The sequence below is a fragment of the Sminthopsis crassicaudata genome, chromosome 2 (genome assembly GCF_048593235.1).
Source record: "Sminthopsis crassicaudata isolate SCR6 chromosome 2, ASM4859323v1, whole genome shotgun sequence".
Classification (NCBI taxonomy): domain Eukaryota; kingdom Metazoa; phylum Chordata; class Mammalia; order Dasyuromorphia; family Dasyuridae; genus Sminthopsis; species Sminthopsis crassicaudata.
This window is the reverse complement of record NC_133618.1, coordinates 609,176,596-609,196,124: the sequence shown is the minus strand read 5'-3', so window position 1 is coordinate 609,196,124 and position 19,529 is coordinate 609,176,596. Positions and strand designations below refer to the sequence as shown.

Here is a 19,529-nt window from a genome sequence, read left to right as displayed (position 1 = left end):
TATAGGTTAAACATGTACAATTCTTCTATACATTTTTGCACAATTAGCATGCTGTACAAGAAAAATCAGATCAAAAAAGGGAAAAAATGAGAAAGAAAAAAAAAACAAAAAACAAGAAAGCAAACAACAGCAACAAAGGTGAAAATACCATAGTATTTTTTATACTGTTTTACACTCTTTCTATTATTGTTTGCTTGCATTGTTGTTTTTCTTCCCAGATTATTTTTACCTTCTTTCTAAATCTGATTTTTCTTGTGTATATTGTATAAATATGTATATATATGTAAAGGGCTGAAACTCTGAGTAGGTGCACTGGAATCGGACAACTGAGCACTTAAGACTAATCATCTATTGGACAATACTCTATTAGCATATGTTTGAAAAATGGCCCTTCCCACTATTCTGTGCTGGCTCCATCTTTTGGTGTATATTGTAGGACGGATTTGGCGGTGGAGTAAGACAAGCCAGAGTCACTTTGGAGGACAATGAGAAGGGAAGGTTTGTGGTGAGCCTTGTGGAGTTTCATCCATCTCCTTCACTTTTCCCCCTAAAGACCAAGGATTTTTGCTGATCCTGAGATCAACAGGGAGCTAACTCGGACTTCACATACATATATTGTATTTAACATATACTTTAACATATTTAACATGTATGGGACTACCTGCCATCTAGGGAAGAGGGTGGAGGAAGGAAAGGAAAAGTTGGAACAGAAGGTTTTGCAAGGGTCAATGCTGAAAAAAATTACCCATGCATATGTTTTGTCAATAAAAAGCTATAATAAAAAAAAGAAAAGAAAATACTATCCTGTGATCCACATTCAGTCCCCAGTCCTCTTTCTGGAGGCAGATGGCTCTCTCCATCACAAGGTTATTGGAACTGGCCTGAATCATTTCATTGTTGAAAAGAAAGAGGCGATAGATTGTTTAGAAAGGGAATGACACCATCATATTTATGATCCAGGAAGATTATTTTGACAACTATATGGTGGATGGTTTGAAGAGGAGGTAATTATTGAATCAACTCCATATTGATTATATGAAGGAATTAATGATGTTTCGCCTGGAAATGAAGGGGGAAAGAAGGAGTAAGGAGGAAGATAATAATTCCCTTCAAATTCTTGAAATATTGTAATAAGAAGGTTTAGGCTCATTCAGTTTGGCTCCTGGGGTCACAAACAGAAGCCATGCAGAATTGGCAAAGAAGCCAACTTGGTGTTGATGTCAGAAAAGTTTTTTAAATTAGAGCTGGCCAAAAATGAAACAGGATGACTTAAGAGAGTTGATTGGCTTCCCCAAGAATTGAAATGTTCCCCTTCAAGCAAAAACTGGAAAGTCAATTTGAGTATAGTGTTAAGTATGGGGTAATAGAAGTTCTTCAGATGTAGACTGAGATCCCTAACTAAGAAATTCTGTTTCTCTTAGAGCCTGAATTGACTCTTTTTGCCGTAGGTAGATTCAGCTTCAGAAAATATGTGCCTGTTTTAATCATGTACACATTAATATACACAATATACTTTTATATAGTATCTATAGTTAGATGTACACAATTGTATATACATATATATTTTAGTATACATATATTTTCTATACATATAGATATACATTTATATGCCATGTTTAACCTGCTAACAATGGGTAAATCTCCTAAGGTTTTATCCTAGGTCTTTTCTCTCTATATTCTCTTCCTAGGTGATCTTATGAGTTGTCAAGGATTTAATTACTATTTCTATACAGATGAACCCTAACCCGTCATCTTTTCTGAACACCATTCTAACCCTAGCTGTTATTGTTATTTTTAACTGGGTGCCTTTTAGGGATCTCAAGTGCAACTTGTCTGAATCAATATTCACTATATTACAAACACACCACACACCCACACACACACAAGATCCAGAAAAGAAGGCTGAGAAGGAGCCATTACATAGGTTGGAAAGGAACCGGAAAGGAGTGATATGTCAATACAGAGTATGATCAGCAGAGAGCACTATATCAGATGCTGCAGAGAGGAGGCTATGGATTGAGAAAGGGCCATGGGATTCAACCATTAAAATAAGAATTGGGAATCTTTCTGAGTAGTCTTCAATAAATGGGGAAGGGACTGGACACCAGATTATAAGCACTAGAGAAACCAATGGGAGAGGAGAAAGGGGAAGCAATGGAAACTAAACCCTAGAAATGCAAAACCTATTTGCCTAAGTGACAAGAAAGTAGTAGCAGAATTGGGTCTCCTGCCTCCTGGTACAGTGCTTTTTATGCTATATTAGGCTGTTTCAAGGAAAGAAAAGTGTAAAATAGTGGGCAAAACCCAGAAACTTCCATCTCCCTGAAAGGTTTGGGAAGATGGTATCATAGAGGCAGGAATTCATGATAAGAGAAGTAGAAAAGATAAAAGCTTTTTAAATTTCTTCTTTTGTGACTAAAATGAGACAGCGTGGTGTTTTGAGAGACAAGAGACTTTTGCTTATAGCCAAATGATCTTGTAAAAGTCATCTACATTTTTCGTGCTTCAATTTCCCAATTTGAAAAATGGAGATAGTTCCACACCTTAGAATCCCAAGAGGGTTGTTGAAGTGCTTTACAAATCTTAAAGTCTTACATAAATGTGAGTTAACATCATTATTGTTATTAGTTATAATAATAACAAAAAGTTCATATATGGCCAGTTGTGGAACAAATCCCAATTGTAAAAGAAGAATTTAAAGTCTAATTAAAATAACGATTTAAATGGTTAAAATCATTCAGACTCCTTGACAAAGATGCCAGAGTACAATACCGGTTCAATTTTTCAGTATCAGAAATTAAGAAGGGACCTCAGCAAGTATCTAGTCAGAGGCAGGATTGAAAGCAATCCCCTCTATCACATAATTGATGTGTTTGAAGGCCTCCAAGGCCTTCCTTGGCCCCCACAATTCTCTACTTGGGCACAGTTCTTGTTGTTAAGCAATTATTTTTCTGGCCATTGAAGTTATGCCTGATTCTGAAGATCATCATTAAATGTTTTGCTCTGAAAAATCTTATGTTGTGAATATGTGATTTGGTCAAGGAAATAGCATTCTTTTTCTTCTGAGACTGGATCTCCTACTTTCCAAATACACATCAATGGGAAAACAAGACAATTAACAGAAATTCATTTTATGGCTAACTTTTCATGATCACAGCTTTTCAACTGAGTGAGGTCAACTTGTGTTTCTAGGACAGTGATTATGAAAATCCAGATGAACCCTCTGATTCAGAAACCTATGTGGTACCAGGGGAAGAAATTGCAGATGACAGCTATGAACCTCCTCCTACAGAAAAAGAAAAAAGGAAACTCCCCCCTACACTTCCATTTTCCAAGGGAGAATATGCAGGTAAGAATAGTCATCCCTCTAGTCCTGGTGGATATAAGTAAAAATATATGTATAAAATAGTATAAATGTATAAAATTTGTGTGTAAAAAAATTTATTACTGGCCTTTAAGTCCTGGTGCTAAGACTTCTTAACATGGTGATTATGGGCAAACTATTTAATCACTATGCCCTTTGGCTTCTCCATATATAAAAATAGAATAATAATATTTGCAAATAATAACAAATATTATTATTTGTATTGTTGTAAAAGTGCTTTATAAACCTTAACATTCTTTAGAAATATAAACTGTCATTATTATTTTCTTCAAATAAAGCCAATCAATCCATACAGTTTGAAAATAAATATTTATAGTGGGCCAGACACTGAGAGAAGTTTTGGCAATTCAAAGAAAAAGCAAAAAATAGACCCTTCCTTTAAGTATTTACATTCTATGTTGAAAATTCTCTATAAATATGTTTTGAAAATAAAAATCTTTAATAACAAAAATAATAAAAAAGAGTTTACATTCTAATTGGGGAATGCCTTAGAGGGCTGAAGGTAGCTGGTAACAAGAGGATGGAGGAGAAAGGTCTCCTTCAGGAAGTAACTTGTCAGCTAAGTCTTAAAGGAAGCCAGATTTTTCTAAGAGACAGAGATTGGGAGGCAGAACACACCAGGCAGGGGAAAGGCAGAGCAAAGACCAGGATGGCAGATGGAGCATCCTGTGAGAGAACTAGCATAGAATGTGTATGGTTGAGTCATGTGTAAAAAAACTGGAAAGATAGGAATGGTTCAAGTTATAAAGAATTTTAAATGGTATACATATGAGTTTATAGACACAATAGAGAGCCACTGGAGGATGGGGGGGAATATGGGGGAATATGATGACAAAATTGGACGTTGTTGTTCAGCCATTTTTAGTCATATTTGACTCATTTGTTATCCCATTTGGAGTTTTCTTGGTAGTCATTGGAGTGCTTTGCCACTTCCTTCTCTAATTCATTTTATAGATGTGGAAACTGAGGCATCTGGGTTAAGGGGTTTGCTCAGAGTCCTGCAGCTAGTGTCTGAGGCTGGATTTGAACTTCAGTCCTTGGAAGATTCACATTCCTGAATTCAAGAGTGGTCATATGTCCTCTTTAGCAAAATTACCGTGGTAAATGTGTTAGAGGACAGATTGGAGTGGAAAGAAAATCAAGGCAGGGAGTCTAATTAGTGAGAACTGATGAGGGCTGTGGAACTAGGGTGATGGCCATATGAGTAGAAAAAGAGGAAGATATATAATGAGATTTGTAGAGAATTTATGTATTATACTCAACAGTGAATTTATCTCACTCAATGTCATTTCAAGGCAAACCAATTCATTCTCTATCAAGGATTCTCTTAGAATTCTAGGCCAGAAAATACTTTGGCCTGTGCAAGCAGGGTTTTGAGTCAAAGGGTCCTTAGAGATCAGCTAGAGTAACCCCTTTATTTCACAGATAAAGATACTGAGTCCCAAAGAAGTGTTTTGGCTCAACTCATATCAACAGTAGAATGGAGAGTCTATGGAGCTAGGTCCTCACAAAATATTCAGTGCTCTCTCAACTGTATCATACCCTTATGGCATTTCTCTCCTATTTCTAGAAATCATAACAACTAGTATTTAGAGAAAAAGTTTGCAAAACACTATATATGTTATCTATCTGCTTTAGAATCCCTTCCCAGATCCCCTTCCCCTTTGAAATATTCTAACAGCTGTTTCTAAACGAACATTCTCTTCCCATGTTCTCTTTATTAGTCTGTGTAGCTTCAGACAAAGCTCTGGAGGTTTGTAGTTTGTAGCCCAAATATACTTCATTCTACATAAGGAAAATGGTATGATTTAAACTTTTTTAAAAATTGGTTTATTTGGTACTGGTTAATGTAATGGTAATGGTAACTGTGTTGGTAAAGTGATGGATCAATAGAATAGATTAGATACACATAAAATAATAATCAAGGCCTATAGCAATTTAGCATTTGATAAACTGTCCCCCCCCCCAAAAAAAAATGTTGGTTTATAGCTTGGACATTTTGTTTAAAGAAAAAACGTTCAAAAGTATAGGGGTGTGTGTGTGTGTGTGTGTGTGTGTGTGTGTGTGTGTGTGTGTGTGTGTGTGTAAAACCTGATTTGGAAAAGTGTCTAAAAGTTGGAGAAAAGAGATACATTAGAATGGGAACAGAGAATGTGAATGAACTGTTTTTTAGTATTTAAAAAACTATAAGGTAGGACAGAAATTAAATTGTCACAGTCTCAAAGATTAATTAATAACAATGCATGAAAGTTACTAAGAGACATATTTAGATTGATATAAGATTGATATAAGAAGAAAACATCCTAACTTTAAGTACTACCTCAATCTCAAAAGAAAAACACAAAAACTATTGGTGTGTTGCAACACTGGTGATTAGACTGAACAACAGACCTGTGCATTTTTGAAATACTGCCAAGTAAAACTATAAATGAAGCTAGAATAACACATATATCTAATGTAGAGCATAATACTCAGATCCCAATAAATTAAGACTTTGAAATTGTACATTGGCTTTTCTTCTACTATCCCACTTGTTACAAGAGGGAATCGAGAGTTAAATGTTAGTATCTCTTGACAAGGAAATACAAGATTACACAATCTTATTAATAATTGCATATTGCATAATGCAAGCATTTCTGCGTGTTCTCAAATCCCCATCTGAAGAAATGGAAAAGAAACTTGGCTAATGCTAGATATCCAGTTAGGTCTCCCTCCAGTGGTCACTGAGTAACCAGAGCTTTCATTTAAAGTAACTGAAAAAAATTAGGAAAAAATAATTCTCAGTTCTCCCCAAATGACCCACATTTCATAAGATGAGTTAGAAGAAACTTCTGAAATCATTGTCTACATTATCCTGTTTTACATAAGAGGAAACTGAGACCCAGGGAAGCTTATGTGATTTTCTTTAAGTCTTTAAGAGTCAGGACCTAGGACCCAGGTTCACTGAATCCTAGCCCAGTGTTTTTTCCTGCTATATCATACTATCTCACTCTCCTCCCATGTATGGAAAATAACTTATTTGTTATAAATTTTGCTTTTAAATTGCTGTAATATTTATTTAAATTGCTTTATTGAGACCCTGAATATTGACATCTACTTCCACATTCTCTTCTTCCAAAGGAAACATAGGAAAAAGAGGGAGAGACAGACACCAGAGAGAGAGAAAGAGAAAAGAGAGATACATAGAGAAAGAGAGGGAGGGAAGGAGAGAATGAAGAAAGGAGAGAGAGAGAAAGAAAGAAAGAGATCGAGAAAGACAGAGAGAGAGAGACAGAGAGACAGAGAGAGAGAGACAGAGAGAGAGACAGAGAAAAAAGAGAGGAGAGAAGAGAGAGAGAAAGCACTAACAAAGTGAGGGAAATTCTATATCACCAGAGGAAAATTCAATTCAATAAACTTGTATTTTGCCTATTATGTGTCAGGTACTGGGGCTACAGATAAGAAAAAAGGAACTGGCCTTGCCCTCAAGGAGCTTAATGGGGGGGAAACAACATATTTAAAAAAGAACCTAAAAAGGGAAGGGGCACCAAGGGGCACTCAGCATGGGGCATGTTTTGTGAAGTCAAAGCCAAGCAGAGCAGCTGAGTAACCAGAAAGGTTATGAGTCCTCTATAAAGAAGGTTTGGGGGAGGTGATAAAAAAGGTGATTCTGATTGTGGACTGTGGGGCTGACCTCTGAAAAATTCACTGTCACTTAGTAAATATGTATTAAGCTCCAACTGTGTGCTGGATATAAGTGATTCTGATTTTCCTCTGGATGGAAAGGGGCAGGTTGAAGAAACTTTCCAGATCTAATTGAATTGTTTTTAATGAAGCTTCATTATTGGGCTTGTTGTATGAAGCAGTTGAACGTCAGCCATAACACAATCACATGCCCATCTGATGTCACACTTGAATCAGTTTTAAAAATTGATTTTTTAAATCCTCCACCATGCTGGATCCACCATCCCAAGAGTTCATCCCCATTCTTAAGCATAACTGTATTCAGATTCAGGACTCTTAACTATTTCCTGCTCCTTGTGATACTAGAGGAGAGACAAGGGGGGAGGGAGGTTATAATAAGACTGATTATGAAATTCATGTAATTTTGAATTGAATCAGCGAAAAGAAAGGGCATTTCTTTAATATAATCAAGATGGGCTGTTTTTTGATCACTACAATCTGGTCCATGGTTCCCATAAGGTCCCATACAATCCAGTACCCAGAGGAAGTATAAAGGTAAAATGGGATATAGAGACAGAAGGCCTGGGTTCAAACCCCAAGCACTTAAAGTTTCCAGTTCAATCAGTAGATTTATTTTTACACAGAAAAACATTTATAACTTTTTGATATAAGGCAATGACAAAATAGGATTCTATGTATGAAATTGTGCCGGGTATTTTTCAGGAATAATTTTTATTTTAAAAAAAATGCTCTTTAATTTCAAACATTGAATAATTGTGTATATGTGTGTGTATGTGTGTGTGCACTTTCCTTTAAAGATAATCGATCAAACCAGAGACATTCTCCACCTTTCAGCAGGACACTTCCAACTAAGTCAAGTTGGCCTTCCCAGAAAACAAGGCACTCATCTTTGCAGGTACCTCTTCCGCAGAAGCCTCATCTCCTACCAAAGCCAAAAAACTCCTTGGAAGATGAGGTAATCCTCATACTCATGGCAAAAGCTCTTCCATACACTTACTGGCAAAGGTCACTGTGGTCTCTGGGGCTGACCTCTGAAAAATTCACTGTCACTCAATAAATGTATATTAAGCTCCAACTCTGTGTTGGATACAAATGAAACAAAGATAAAATAGTCCTTGTCATCAAGGAGATACCAAATATGAATAAAGTAAATAGTGAAAGGGTTGGAGACTTACCATTTTGGGGTGTTCATCCTCATAATTTCTCAACCCTCTTGAATGTGTAAATTTCTACAATTAATCAGTCATAGTGCCAGGGATACAATGGCAGAAACAGGGTCCTTGCCCTCAAGGAGCTTACATTCTAAGAAAAAGACAACATAAATTACAAGCAGCCTGAAGGTAATCTCAAAGGAAAAATGCTACCAGTTGGGTGGATGAGTAGGGAGCAGCCACATAGAGTTTTCTATAGAAAGTGAGATTTGACTTGGGGAAGCCAGGAAGAGACAGAGATGAGGAAGGAGAACATTTCATGCACAAGAAAAGCTTTATGTAGGATCTCATTTTAACAGAAATTTTATTCCAGTTGAGGTCACAGAAATAGTTATGGAACTATTGAAAATATAAACGGTGAATTGGTGTGTGGGGACTTGCATCTGGGACCTAGACACCCCAAAATAGGGCAAGGTTCCCAAGAGCTTAATATATGCTCATCAAATGCCTGGAGACTAATTGGTTTGGGCCCTGAATAACTCTATGATGTCAGTTGTGGATCAGTCCCTTTCACCTTTGTCCCCTTCCTGTTGCCTTTTAATTTCTTGTTTTTCTCCATTTTTCTTTTTCCTTCCGCCCCTTTTGCTTTTCTGTTCCACTAAATTTCTTTCTAATTCTGTCTCCTTTTCTTTCTGACTCTTTTACTATCTGTTTTCTGTGATGGAAAAGAAGAAAAGATGGAAAAGAAGAGTTTGATATGCATTCACTTTAAAAGGTATTCCTGGGAGGAGTTATGAAGTAGGTACTTTCCCATCTCCACTAAAAGCTCTTCTTTCCCTCTCCTGCACTGTCCCTTACACTTTGGCTCCTTTCCTAATATACTCCATCAACAGAAAATCAACTTGTCTCTGGCTTGATTAATAGCACTTTTTAAACAGCAAACTATAAATGTTTGAAATTCACATTAATTTTCAAGAGAATATGAATTTCCTTGAAATTCTGGTTTAAAGGGAAAATATTAGATTTCTAAGAATAATTTTTAGTTACTTTCCCTTGCTAGCGCAATGCAGACAATATTGCTAAGGGGAAAGGTTTACTTATTTTCTAATACTTCCTAGTACACTTTTTGACATGTGGGTATTCTAGAAAATCTAACCTCATTTCAAAATACACTCTACGTCAGCACCCAATCAAAGCCCTGAAATCATGACATCTCATAGCTAGAACCAGTAGAACCAACTCAGGCTCCTTGCCTAACCAAGGTTCTTCCCTGGAACTCCTCCAATTGTGTATCTTTACCAGCTAGATAACTCATTAGTTCCAACAAAACAAATATCTGATGACAAAGCAAAGGGCAGGAGAAGATTCCTTTTATCTATATATGAAGGTATACTGTCCCCCAGGGCACCATGCCTTAAGAAAGGAACATGTATAACTTCTCCATTGATAGTATAATGTACCTACTTATAATGCAAAATATATCCACTTGTGGGATAATGTAACTAACTAACATGAGCCCATCCTAGGAGGGGTGAAGGGAGAAGAGGTCAATTCTCATTTCACTTCAGTTGATATGTTGTTCAAGCCTTTGATTGAATTAACATATTCTCTGGCACACATTTATAACCACATCAGTAGATCACTAGCAATGGTTTTCAGTGGCTACTGATCTACCTGGCACGTTAAGACAATCTTCAGGTGGCTTTTGGGGTACCTATATTCAAGTGAAGATATTAAGGAGGTACATTCTGATAACCATATTTGTTATCAGTCTATGCAGAATGAGAAACAGAAAGAAAAGAGAGGAAAAGATAGGGTGAAGGGGACAAGAGGAGTTGCAAGATTGGTAGTAGAGAATGCTGCAGACATCCCAATGGCCAGAACTACCTTTTTGCCAAAGTGGTATTTGTGTGGAAGGACCAGCTCTTAGATGGCCTGAGAGCCTAAACCTTGTGACTGTGGGTAAGAAAATCCCAGACCAAGATAGGCTCAATGCCAGATTCCTTTGGCTCAACACAAGACTTCAGAATGTTATTTTCCTTGGTTTCAAGATCCTTCCCACCCCAATCCTACTTGTTCTAGGTCTTCAGGCCCCATAATCTTACGTCTGGTTAAAGCCTGGCTCCAATACCAAGGAAGATAGTCACATTAAGGAAGGTGGACAACTAAGAGTCGTGTTAAGACAAAAGAATTTTTGAGGTCATTTTTTCTAGAGCCTTTCCTGTAAATGTAGGACTGTTCCCTGTAGAACACAAGCAGTGATTATTATCTCTGTACTTTTAAAGACTGATTATGTGGTTCCTGTTGAGGATGAAGATGAAAATTACATCCATCCTACAGAAAGTGATTCACCCCCATCTGAGCAAGGTAAGAGCATGGATATTTAAGATAAATTCTAGCACCTGATCAGAGCATATAAACCTATTAGGTGGTAAACTAGGGTTTTAAAGGGTCATTTTATAGTTTCTATAGCATGAGCTGCAGATGGATCAAGAATATGTTGAGACTATACCCTGAGGATATATCTGTCTGATCTATTCCAGTTGTCTTTATCTCTACTTCGAGAAAAATATTCTTTTAAAAACACTCAGCTAAGCAAAATGAAATAGTACAATTAGAATATTGTATACAGTAACAGCGATATTATGAAGGCAATCAATTATGAAAGATTTGGCTACTTTGATTAATTAATATAATGATCCATAACAGTTCCAAAAGACTCATGATGAGAAAGAATTGATTGAAGGATTTTTTAAACTTTATTTATTTTCTTACTATGTATAACAAATATCATATTTCTTCCTTTTCAGTGGAGGGGAGAGGTAAAGGGAAGGAGAGAATTTGGAACTGAAAATAATTTTTTTTTAAATTTTAAAAGAAAGAAAAAAAAAGTAAAAACTCCCACTTAGAGAATTCCATTCTGAAAAATGCAATGACAAAGATGCATTCTGTGTAGCATAAACCATATTCATCCCTCCTTAATGATTCTTGGAAACCATTCTTTCTTCATGTGGCTACTGAGGCTGATGATTTGGCATAGCTCTGCCTCACTTAAATGCAATTCATGTGCAAGTCAAGATGTCATGCTAATGATGTCTTTGGTATTCTTCCAGAATGAAAGACAACAACAATAATTCCAGACTGTAAATATGGTTAAATGCTTTGTCTGATCTGGTCATGGAGTAATTAATTTAGTTAGTTCTTTAAAAAGACTACCTGACCTAAGATTTTGTTCTTCCATAAAGGAGTAATTGTCCTTACCTGCTGCCAGCTTTTATTCCTCAAATATTACAATCTATGCAAAATATGCCTAAGTTCTCAAAACATAGTGTAAAAAAACACCACCAAAAATAAGAATTAGGAGAAAGTCTGTGTGTGTGTGTGTGTGTATGTGTGTGTGTGTGTGTGTGTGTGTGTGTGTGTGTGTGTGTGTATGTGTATGAGAGGGAAAGAGAGAGAGAGAGACAGAGACAGACACAGAGACAGAGACAGAGAGAAATAGTAACCACAAAGATAAAAAGATATTGGGAGCTGACCCCATTTTATCTCCAAGACCAGCAATATTAATACTGTTATTTATAGCAAAATTCTATTACAAAAAATTCATTTTAATGTTTTATAGGATTGTCTTAATATGATTTTTTATTCACAAGGTTTATTTCTTTTTTCTTTTTTTTTTCCTGAGGCTGGGTTTAAGTGACTTGCCCAGGGTCACACGGCTAGGAAGTGTTAAGTATCTGAGACCAGATTTGAATTCGGATCCTCCTGAATTCAGGCTGGTGCTCTATCCACTGCGCCACCTAGCTGCCCCTATTTATTTTTTCTTATCTTTATTGTTTGCCATTATTTTATTGTAATATAATATTTCAATGTATTGTAATGTAATTGTAAAACTTTATTGTTTGTCATTACTTGTAAGGCATTTCATTTGACCTATTCAGTAGATTATCAGCAGCTAATGAAAGTCTTTCTGTGATTCGTTTTTTCCCCCCCCATAAGTGTGAATTATTTCTTAGGTACGGCATGTCTGTAATAATTATTTATTTTTAAGCTCCCAAGGTGAACAGATCCATCAAACCTTCTAGTTCTGCACCACCAGCCTCTCTTCCACCTGTACCTGCTTTAGCCCCAGGTAGAGTATAGAATTTTTTTAAATCCCACTAAATTAAACAATTTAGATGAATTACATATCAAGATGAAGATCAAGACATGAGAATTTGAGTTAAAAGTATTTTGACATCTTCTTAAAGGAAGTACTAAGAAGGATACATGTTTTTGAACACCTTTAGAAAAATAGATTATAAATTAAGGAACAGAAAAATTATAAGTTGATATAAGAAATCAGAAATATTGAACATATCATTTATAGATCATAATACAATAAAAAAAGTTATTAATACAAGGAGCATAAGCTAAGGACATAGATGTAAATGGATATTTGACAAATAATAATTAATATCTATGTGAAAGGCAATAATGATTGAATATCATATTAAAATTTCTATATTGAAGCTATAGTAAGCCCAAGAGGGGAAAAAATATTTTTAACAATATATATTAACAAATACAGAAAAAGAGAGGGTTAATGAACAAATAAAACCCAAAATAAGCACTATGAAAAAAATCTCAAAAATTTGAAGAAAAACAAAAGATTATAAACTTCATGAAAACTGAAAGCTAGTCTTTCAAATGACTACAAAATTGATAAACCTTCAATAAACATTCTAATTAAAGAGGGAGGGGAAATTAAATTACAAAATTTTTTAAATGAACAAAGTGAAATCATAATTAAGAAGAAACTTTTAAAACTGTCAGAACTGAAAATTTAGAAGCTTATCATATCTAGTTAATGAAAATGAGAATTTTAGTTCCTAGTTTAACCAATGAAAAAAGTAAGTACTATGACATTCTGCAACATTCATTATCCTTGTTCTCCTTCCTCCATAATAGTACTTCCCTTGTCTCTTTGTGCTGTCAACTTTAAATATAGCTATCCTATCAAAGCTGACTCCTTATCCCTCTATTGGTCTCTCTTTACACTCATACTTCCTCTAAGAGTTTATCTGCTCCTTGGTTTTGACATTTCTTTCTGTTCATAATTTCCAAATCTCCAGCTTTGGTTTGTATTCCCATCATAGACACCTCTGGTTGTATCCAGGATAACTCTACTTGGAGTTATCCATCTCCAACTTCACTTCATATTCAATACAAAGATTATATTCTCAAAGAGCTCAATTCTTTTCCATTCTTCTAGAGTCCCAAGAATGAAACTTTGTTGGGGAGAGGAAAGGGTCAAAAGATCCTAGATTTAGAACTGGAAGGGACTTTAAAAATCATCAAGTTCGAGCCTCTTATTTTTCAAAGTAGCTGAGACTGAGAGAGTTAAAATCACACGGGTAGTAATGTCTGAGATGCAATTTAAACCAATGTTTTCTGACTAAAACTGTCCATTACCCTATCTGTTATGCTATGTTGTCTCATTTTTTTTTAACTTTTCCTTACTCCTTTATTGAAATCTAGTGCTAAATTACTTCTTGAATTCACTTCTTCCTCTCTACTCTTATTGCTATATTTGAGGTCATCACTTGGATCACTGTAATAGCTTCTTAGATTGTTGGTGCTAACCCTATTCTTTATGTACTACGCCAAATTGTTCCTCTTCCATAGGCAGATATGGAAGAGGAATGAATAGAGTTCTAATCCTAGACTCAAGAAGACCCAAATTGAAATATCATCTCAGATACTTACTAACTGTGTAACCCTAATTCAGGTCCTTATCAGCCCTCACTGGAACTATTGCAATCTCCCCTTAATTGTCATCTTTGACTTCTGTCTTTCCCCTCTCCAATCCATTCTCTTCCACATAATCACAAAATTCTTATTCCTAAAATTCAAGTTCAACTATGTCACTCTTCTAGACAAGAAGTTTCACTGCCTCCCACTCGCCTTTATGGTAAAATACAAACTTCTTGTTTAGCATGTAAAACTCTTCAAGTCTGCTAAAGCCTGCCTTTGCAAGATTATTACACAGAACTCTACTACATATGCTTATGAACCAGTTAAATTGGCTAATCTGTCATTCTTCATATACAACATTAAATCTCTCACCTCAATGCCTTCATGTAGGTCAACCTTTTTGCTGTGAATGCATTCCTTCCATACCTCTAAGCACAATATTTACATACATCTGGGTGTATACACACACACACACACACACACACACACACACACACACACACACACACGCCTACAGTATTTACATATATCTTTACAAGAATGTAAATAAATATATGTACATGTACATATTGTAGATAAATAGGTAGATGAACAGATTCTTCTGATGAATACAAGCTCTTTGAGAAAAGCACTGTTTGATTTTTGCTTTTATATCAAAGCAATATCTGATGTGTGGTAAATACTTAACAAATATTATTCTATTATGGCAATAATAATAATAATAGGCAACATTTATATCATGCTTTATGGTTTTCAAAGCATTTTATTTATGTCTGATTTGATATTCAGAAGTAGATGGATTTTTTGTTTAAAGCCCAAACTTCTCAAAATTTAACAAATAAAATTTATATTTCTTATTTTAGGAGAAGAGTATGAAGTTCCTGTAACTGAGGTAAGAACCAGTTCAATGCGCAAATACTCCCTCTTGAAAGTGAGATTCCATTGCAGGTTCAATAGCCCATGATTTTATGTGAGCTATACAAAGAAAAAAGAAGTTCATATATAATATTGTTTTTCTTTTCAATGTTTAAAAACCTATTTCTTGGTGCCTGCCAAATTCAAAGTAACACATTTTAAAAATAAAAAACCAGTTCAATAATATTTTCTGTGGAAGTGAAAATGGCATGTCATGCAAAACCTGCACTTAAACAGATTCTATTTTCATATAAACCTAATAAAATAGCATAGTGTATTGGATAGTATAATGATTTCTGTCTTTGAGTCAGAAAGTCCTGGGTGACTTCTGTGCACAGTGTAACCCAGGATGAGATACTTTTTGGCATCTATAAAATGGAGATTAGCAGGGCAGCCAAGTGATACAGGCCTGGAGTGAAAGAGGTCTGAGTTCAAGGCTGACCTCAGACACTTACCATCTGTATGATCTTGAGCAAGTTACCATAGGCTTTAATTTCTTCCAATAAATAAATAGTATTGGACTTTATTAGGTATGTCTGAGATGCCTTCCAGGTCTAGATCTATGATCCTTTGAATTTTTCAAAGCAATTACTTCATTTTCTATCTATATGAAGTAAGTAGGAACTTGATATTCCAGAGAGGGAAACTGAGACACAGTGATTTGCTGAAGGTCACCTAGCTAATCATTGTCAGAGAGAGAGTGAGGACTCAAGTTGCTTGAAATCTTTCTTTCCACTGAGCCACACAACCTTCCTCTTTTGTCCCCAAATAGACGGACTAGGAATGACATATATCACAGCAGTAGAGAATGGAGGTTCTGATTCCTAATGAAGAAATTCCCGCCTCTTCACCTGTGTAGAGGAAGGGTCGGGAAAGAAGATGAAAAGTTTGGAAATTCTAGATTCAAGATATGAAGAAAAAGAAGTTTAGAAATAAAAACCAAAATGGAGATCTGAAAAAAAAAGTCTTCTGTCAAATCACAAAAGAGGTTCTTGGAATTTTTTTTAAGGGAAATCATTCATATAAAATTCCTGAGTTCTTTTCTTTTTCTTTTTTTTTTTCCAGACACCACCTTTTTCCCCATACCAAAAACCAACCATCAAAACCTGTGAGTAGCCACAAAGCTTTGTTATCAAGTTTTGAGTAAAGGATCCATTTGCCAATCTTTCAGGAATCTTTTAATTCAACAAATATAAATAAGATCATATTACATCTATGGATCAAAAATTAACTTTACTGCTCTAGACAATTAAAAACCACCAAGTGCATCGGTTTATTTTAAAGGCTAACTTACATATAGGTAGGAAGAACCCTCCTGATGTGAGTTCAGGGATGCTGAACTGTTGCTTCATCCCTACCTCTTTATCCCTCCTGAACCTGTCCCTGCCTTAAATTCTAGGCAGATCATAATGAGAGTCAGTAAGCAGTAGGATAGTGGCAATGGGAATAAGGAGGGATGGATTTAAAGAATGCTGTGGATATTTAAAAGAAAAAACAAAAAACATGGTAACTGAATCCATGTTAGAAGTGAGTCAAACAATCCAAGATGGCACACAATTAGTGACATGGGAGCCTTGGGGATGGTGCTACTACATAGAAATAGTCATTAGTTTCAAAGTCTTATTAGTTGCCCCCACTTTGGCCCCAGGGACTTTTGGGCCTTTAACTGTGAGAGACAGCCAATTAACAAGAAAAAATGCAGAAAATATCTTGCAAGAACAGAGACAAAACTTATAGTTCCTAGTCCCTTTTTATATGATGCATATAAAACCACCTTTCTTAATTTCTTTTCCTCATCACTTCCTAACTCCTCCCTTGATCTCCCTTATCCCAATTTTTCCCCTTTTAACTCAAGTCTAGCCCCTCTGTTTTTCCATCTCCTCAGAATAAATACAGATGTTCTGTAACCATCTTTTCATTATGAAAGTGTGGCTTCTGCCTACCTTGGTCACTGAGTAGGCTTTGGAGTACATGTTCTTTCCCATTTCTTGTCTAACTTCTTTACCTTCCAGTTGTCACCATAAAACTACCATGTCCTACCTTGTGAGATCTTAATTTCCCTATCATTGTTCCAGGGAGGGGATGATTGTCAAGATTTATAGAATCACAAAATTTTAGAATCAGAAGAAACCCCACTAGCCATCTAGCCTAAGCAATAATAGAATCAGACTCCCCAGCACAATATATATATATATATATATATATATATATATATATATATATGAAAAGTGGTCATCCAGATTCTGCTGGATGACCTCCAAAGAGGTAGCAGTTAAGAAATATTTCTGAAAAACAAATCTAAATTGGCTTCTTTGCAAATCTCTCTTTCCTCTCCCTATCACTTTTAGTCCTGCTCAACACAATATCTATATGTTCTTTGACTTTAAAGCTATTTAAATACTTTAATACCTTTGATAATCCTAGTCTTCTCTTTCCCAGGATTTAGTACACACATAATTTTTTCTCACACACAAAGACCAGAATTCCTCTGTCATTATATCACCAAGAATCTATTCCACTCATATTTTCCCAACTCCCATTACTGTCCACTAGGTCCCTGGTCTACTCAGGGATTCTTCCTTCTACCCTAAATCTGTCTTCTCTACACTGTTCTGAATAATCTTCCATGTTGGCCATCAGTCTCACATGTGGCAGCCCCAGCATCTCATGGCGACTGAAGGGATAGAAGCAGGAAGGGAGGAGAGTGACCCTAGGGTGGCATGAGGTGCCCCCCACTTTAGTGAATTTTCTTTTATCTTTAAAATAGATGAACCCATGAAAAAGATTTCTAAGAATCTCCTAGCGGGATCCATATCTGGATTCTTCCTCTGATCTTAGTCAGAGTATTCCTTCCTCCCCTCCTACCGCCAGCCAGCTAAGCCCATGGGTCAGAGAGGCTCCTCAGAGGAGTCTTCCCACCTCTGTGTGCATCATACTTTATCCCCATCTTGGGAAATAAGACCAAGTCCCATAGCTAAAGACATGAGGGGGTTCACCTACCCAGAGTTGTGGGGATCAAATGGAACAATATTTGTAAAGTGTTTACAACAGTGCCTGGCACACAACAGGTGCTATATGTTTGTTATCATCTTGTTATTTTGATTCTGTGAGTTCACAGCAGTAAAGCCTTTTGCACATTCTAACACGTTGTATCAATGTTACCTTTTATGATTGGGATGATGGTGGACTATTACTTCAAATAACAAAAGATTGAATTTGCATTTCTTCCCTAGTCTAAAAGATAGTTTTATTTTACTGTGAAAATCCTAATTGAGGATCTGAAGATTTAAGACTATGTTTATGTACATTGTGCTCAGGTGACAGCAGTAATGGCACAGCTCGGGAATCCAAGCCTCCTCCGTCGATTCAAGCCCCATCCCCTCTCCCAAGGGCCATGTAAGTACCTGCCAAAAAGGAAACCTGTTAGACTGTCAAAGCTTTCACCTTTGAGGGTAAGAGCAGCAGCCTATAGGCAGAGGAGATATTCTCTAAAAAGAATTGGCTCCAGGAAATAATTTGGGCAAAAGAACAAAAGGAGGCTCTTCTGGTTTTGCTTCTTGTCAAAGTTAAAAGGGAGAGAGCTCGGTAGCCAATGGGTTTCTATTAGTCACTTCACTGCACTGAAGCCTTTTCAGATGAATCTGGATTCTTAGCATCTCAGTCTCAGGAATTCAGAACAACACTGTGTCCAGCATACAGTAAGTACTAAATTAATGCCTATTGTGTGACTGACTGATCTGGAGGTAGAGAGGCCCTAGGAAATCAATGTATGCTCTCTCACACTGATGAACTCACAGATCTTTTTGTAAAGTAATAGTCCCACAGTCAAGGGCTGTGAGTATTATGGAACTCATGTATAGTCAGGTAATTGATGCCAGGGGCCTATCCTTTTGGTAGGAAAGCCTCCTCGGGAACCTTAATTAAAGATCTAAAGGTTGCTCAGTAAGCTTAAAATCACCACTGAGGAAAATACCCCACTTGCCCTCCTCAGGAGGTAGTAACCCAAGATACCACAGGTACACTCCCATTATATGTAAAACAAATTAGGGGAAATTAAATTACATCTCCTTATTTCTCTGTTATGTTGCATCAGCCTTTCTGGTGACATTTCACTTAAGCTTTTTTGTTTTAAATAATAAATGCTGAGTAAATAAACATCCTTTTTAAGAAAAAATTAGAATTCTTCTAGTCCAAAAAAGATAGGGTGGTTCATTGGCTAGAGCTCCAAACATAGGTTCAGAGAGATCAGAGTTCAAATCCTGCCTCAGTGACTTACTGTGTGATTTTAGGCAAGTCACTCGACCTTTCTGAGCCTTCCTTTCCTCACCTGCAAATCAGCAACCAATTATTAATGATTTAGTGGATGCTCGGTTCCCCCATTTTTAAGTCAACAAATCAAATCAACCAGTATTTATTAAACACTGACTATAAATCAGGCATTATGCTTAGTGCTTTCTTCCAAAAAGGATAATGATCACATGTACTTAACAGGACTGTTATGAGGATGAAATGAGGTAATATAAGTAAAGTACAGTGTAAATCTTCAAAAGATTTTATTATTACCATATCATAGCCTTCACATACTTTGTCATCTCATTTGATCTTCAGAACAATCATATGAGGGAGATAATATAATACCTATTATTCCTATTTTATAG

General features: G+C 36.1%; 1 protein-coding gene across 3 annotated transcripts in view; it reads left to right on the top strand.

The window, feature by feature from the left end:
* The window catches only part of BLNK (B cell linker), a 124,865-nt gene that overhangs the window by 83,352 nt on the left and 21,984 nt on the right, over window positions 1-19,529 (top strand). For 2 of the 3 annotated variants that reach the window (XM_074295951.1, XM_074295949.1), the window contains exons 5-11: window positions 3,193-3,349; window positions 7,867-8,024; window positions 10,506-10,587; window positions 12,272-12,352; window positions 14,820-14,848; window positions 15,937-15,979; window positions 18,189-18,267. In XM_074295951.1, coding sequence (XP_074152052.1) covers window positions 3,193-3,349; window positions 7,867-8,024; window positions 10,506-10,587; window positions 12,272-12,352; window positions 14,820-14,848; window positions 15,937-15,979; window positions 18,189-18,267 — 629 coding nt within the window. The remainder of the gene's footprint in view (window positions 1-3,192; window positions 3,350-7,866; window positions 8,025-10,505; window positions 10,588-12,271; window positions 12,353-14,819; window positions 14,849-15,936; window positions 15,980-18,188; window positions 18,268-19,529) is intronic. The other variant, XM_074295952.1, reaches the window with a different exon arrangement.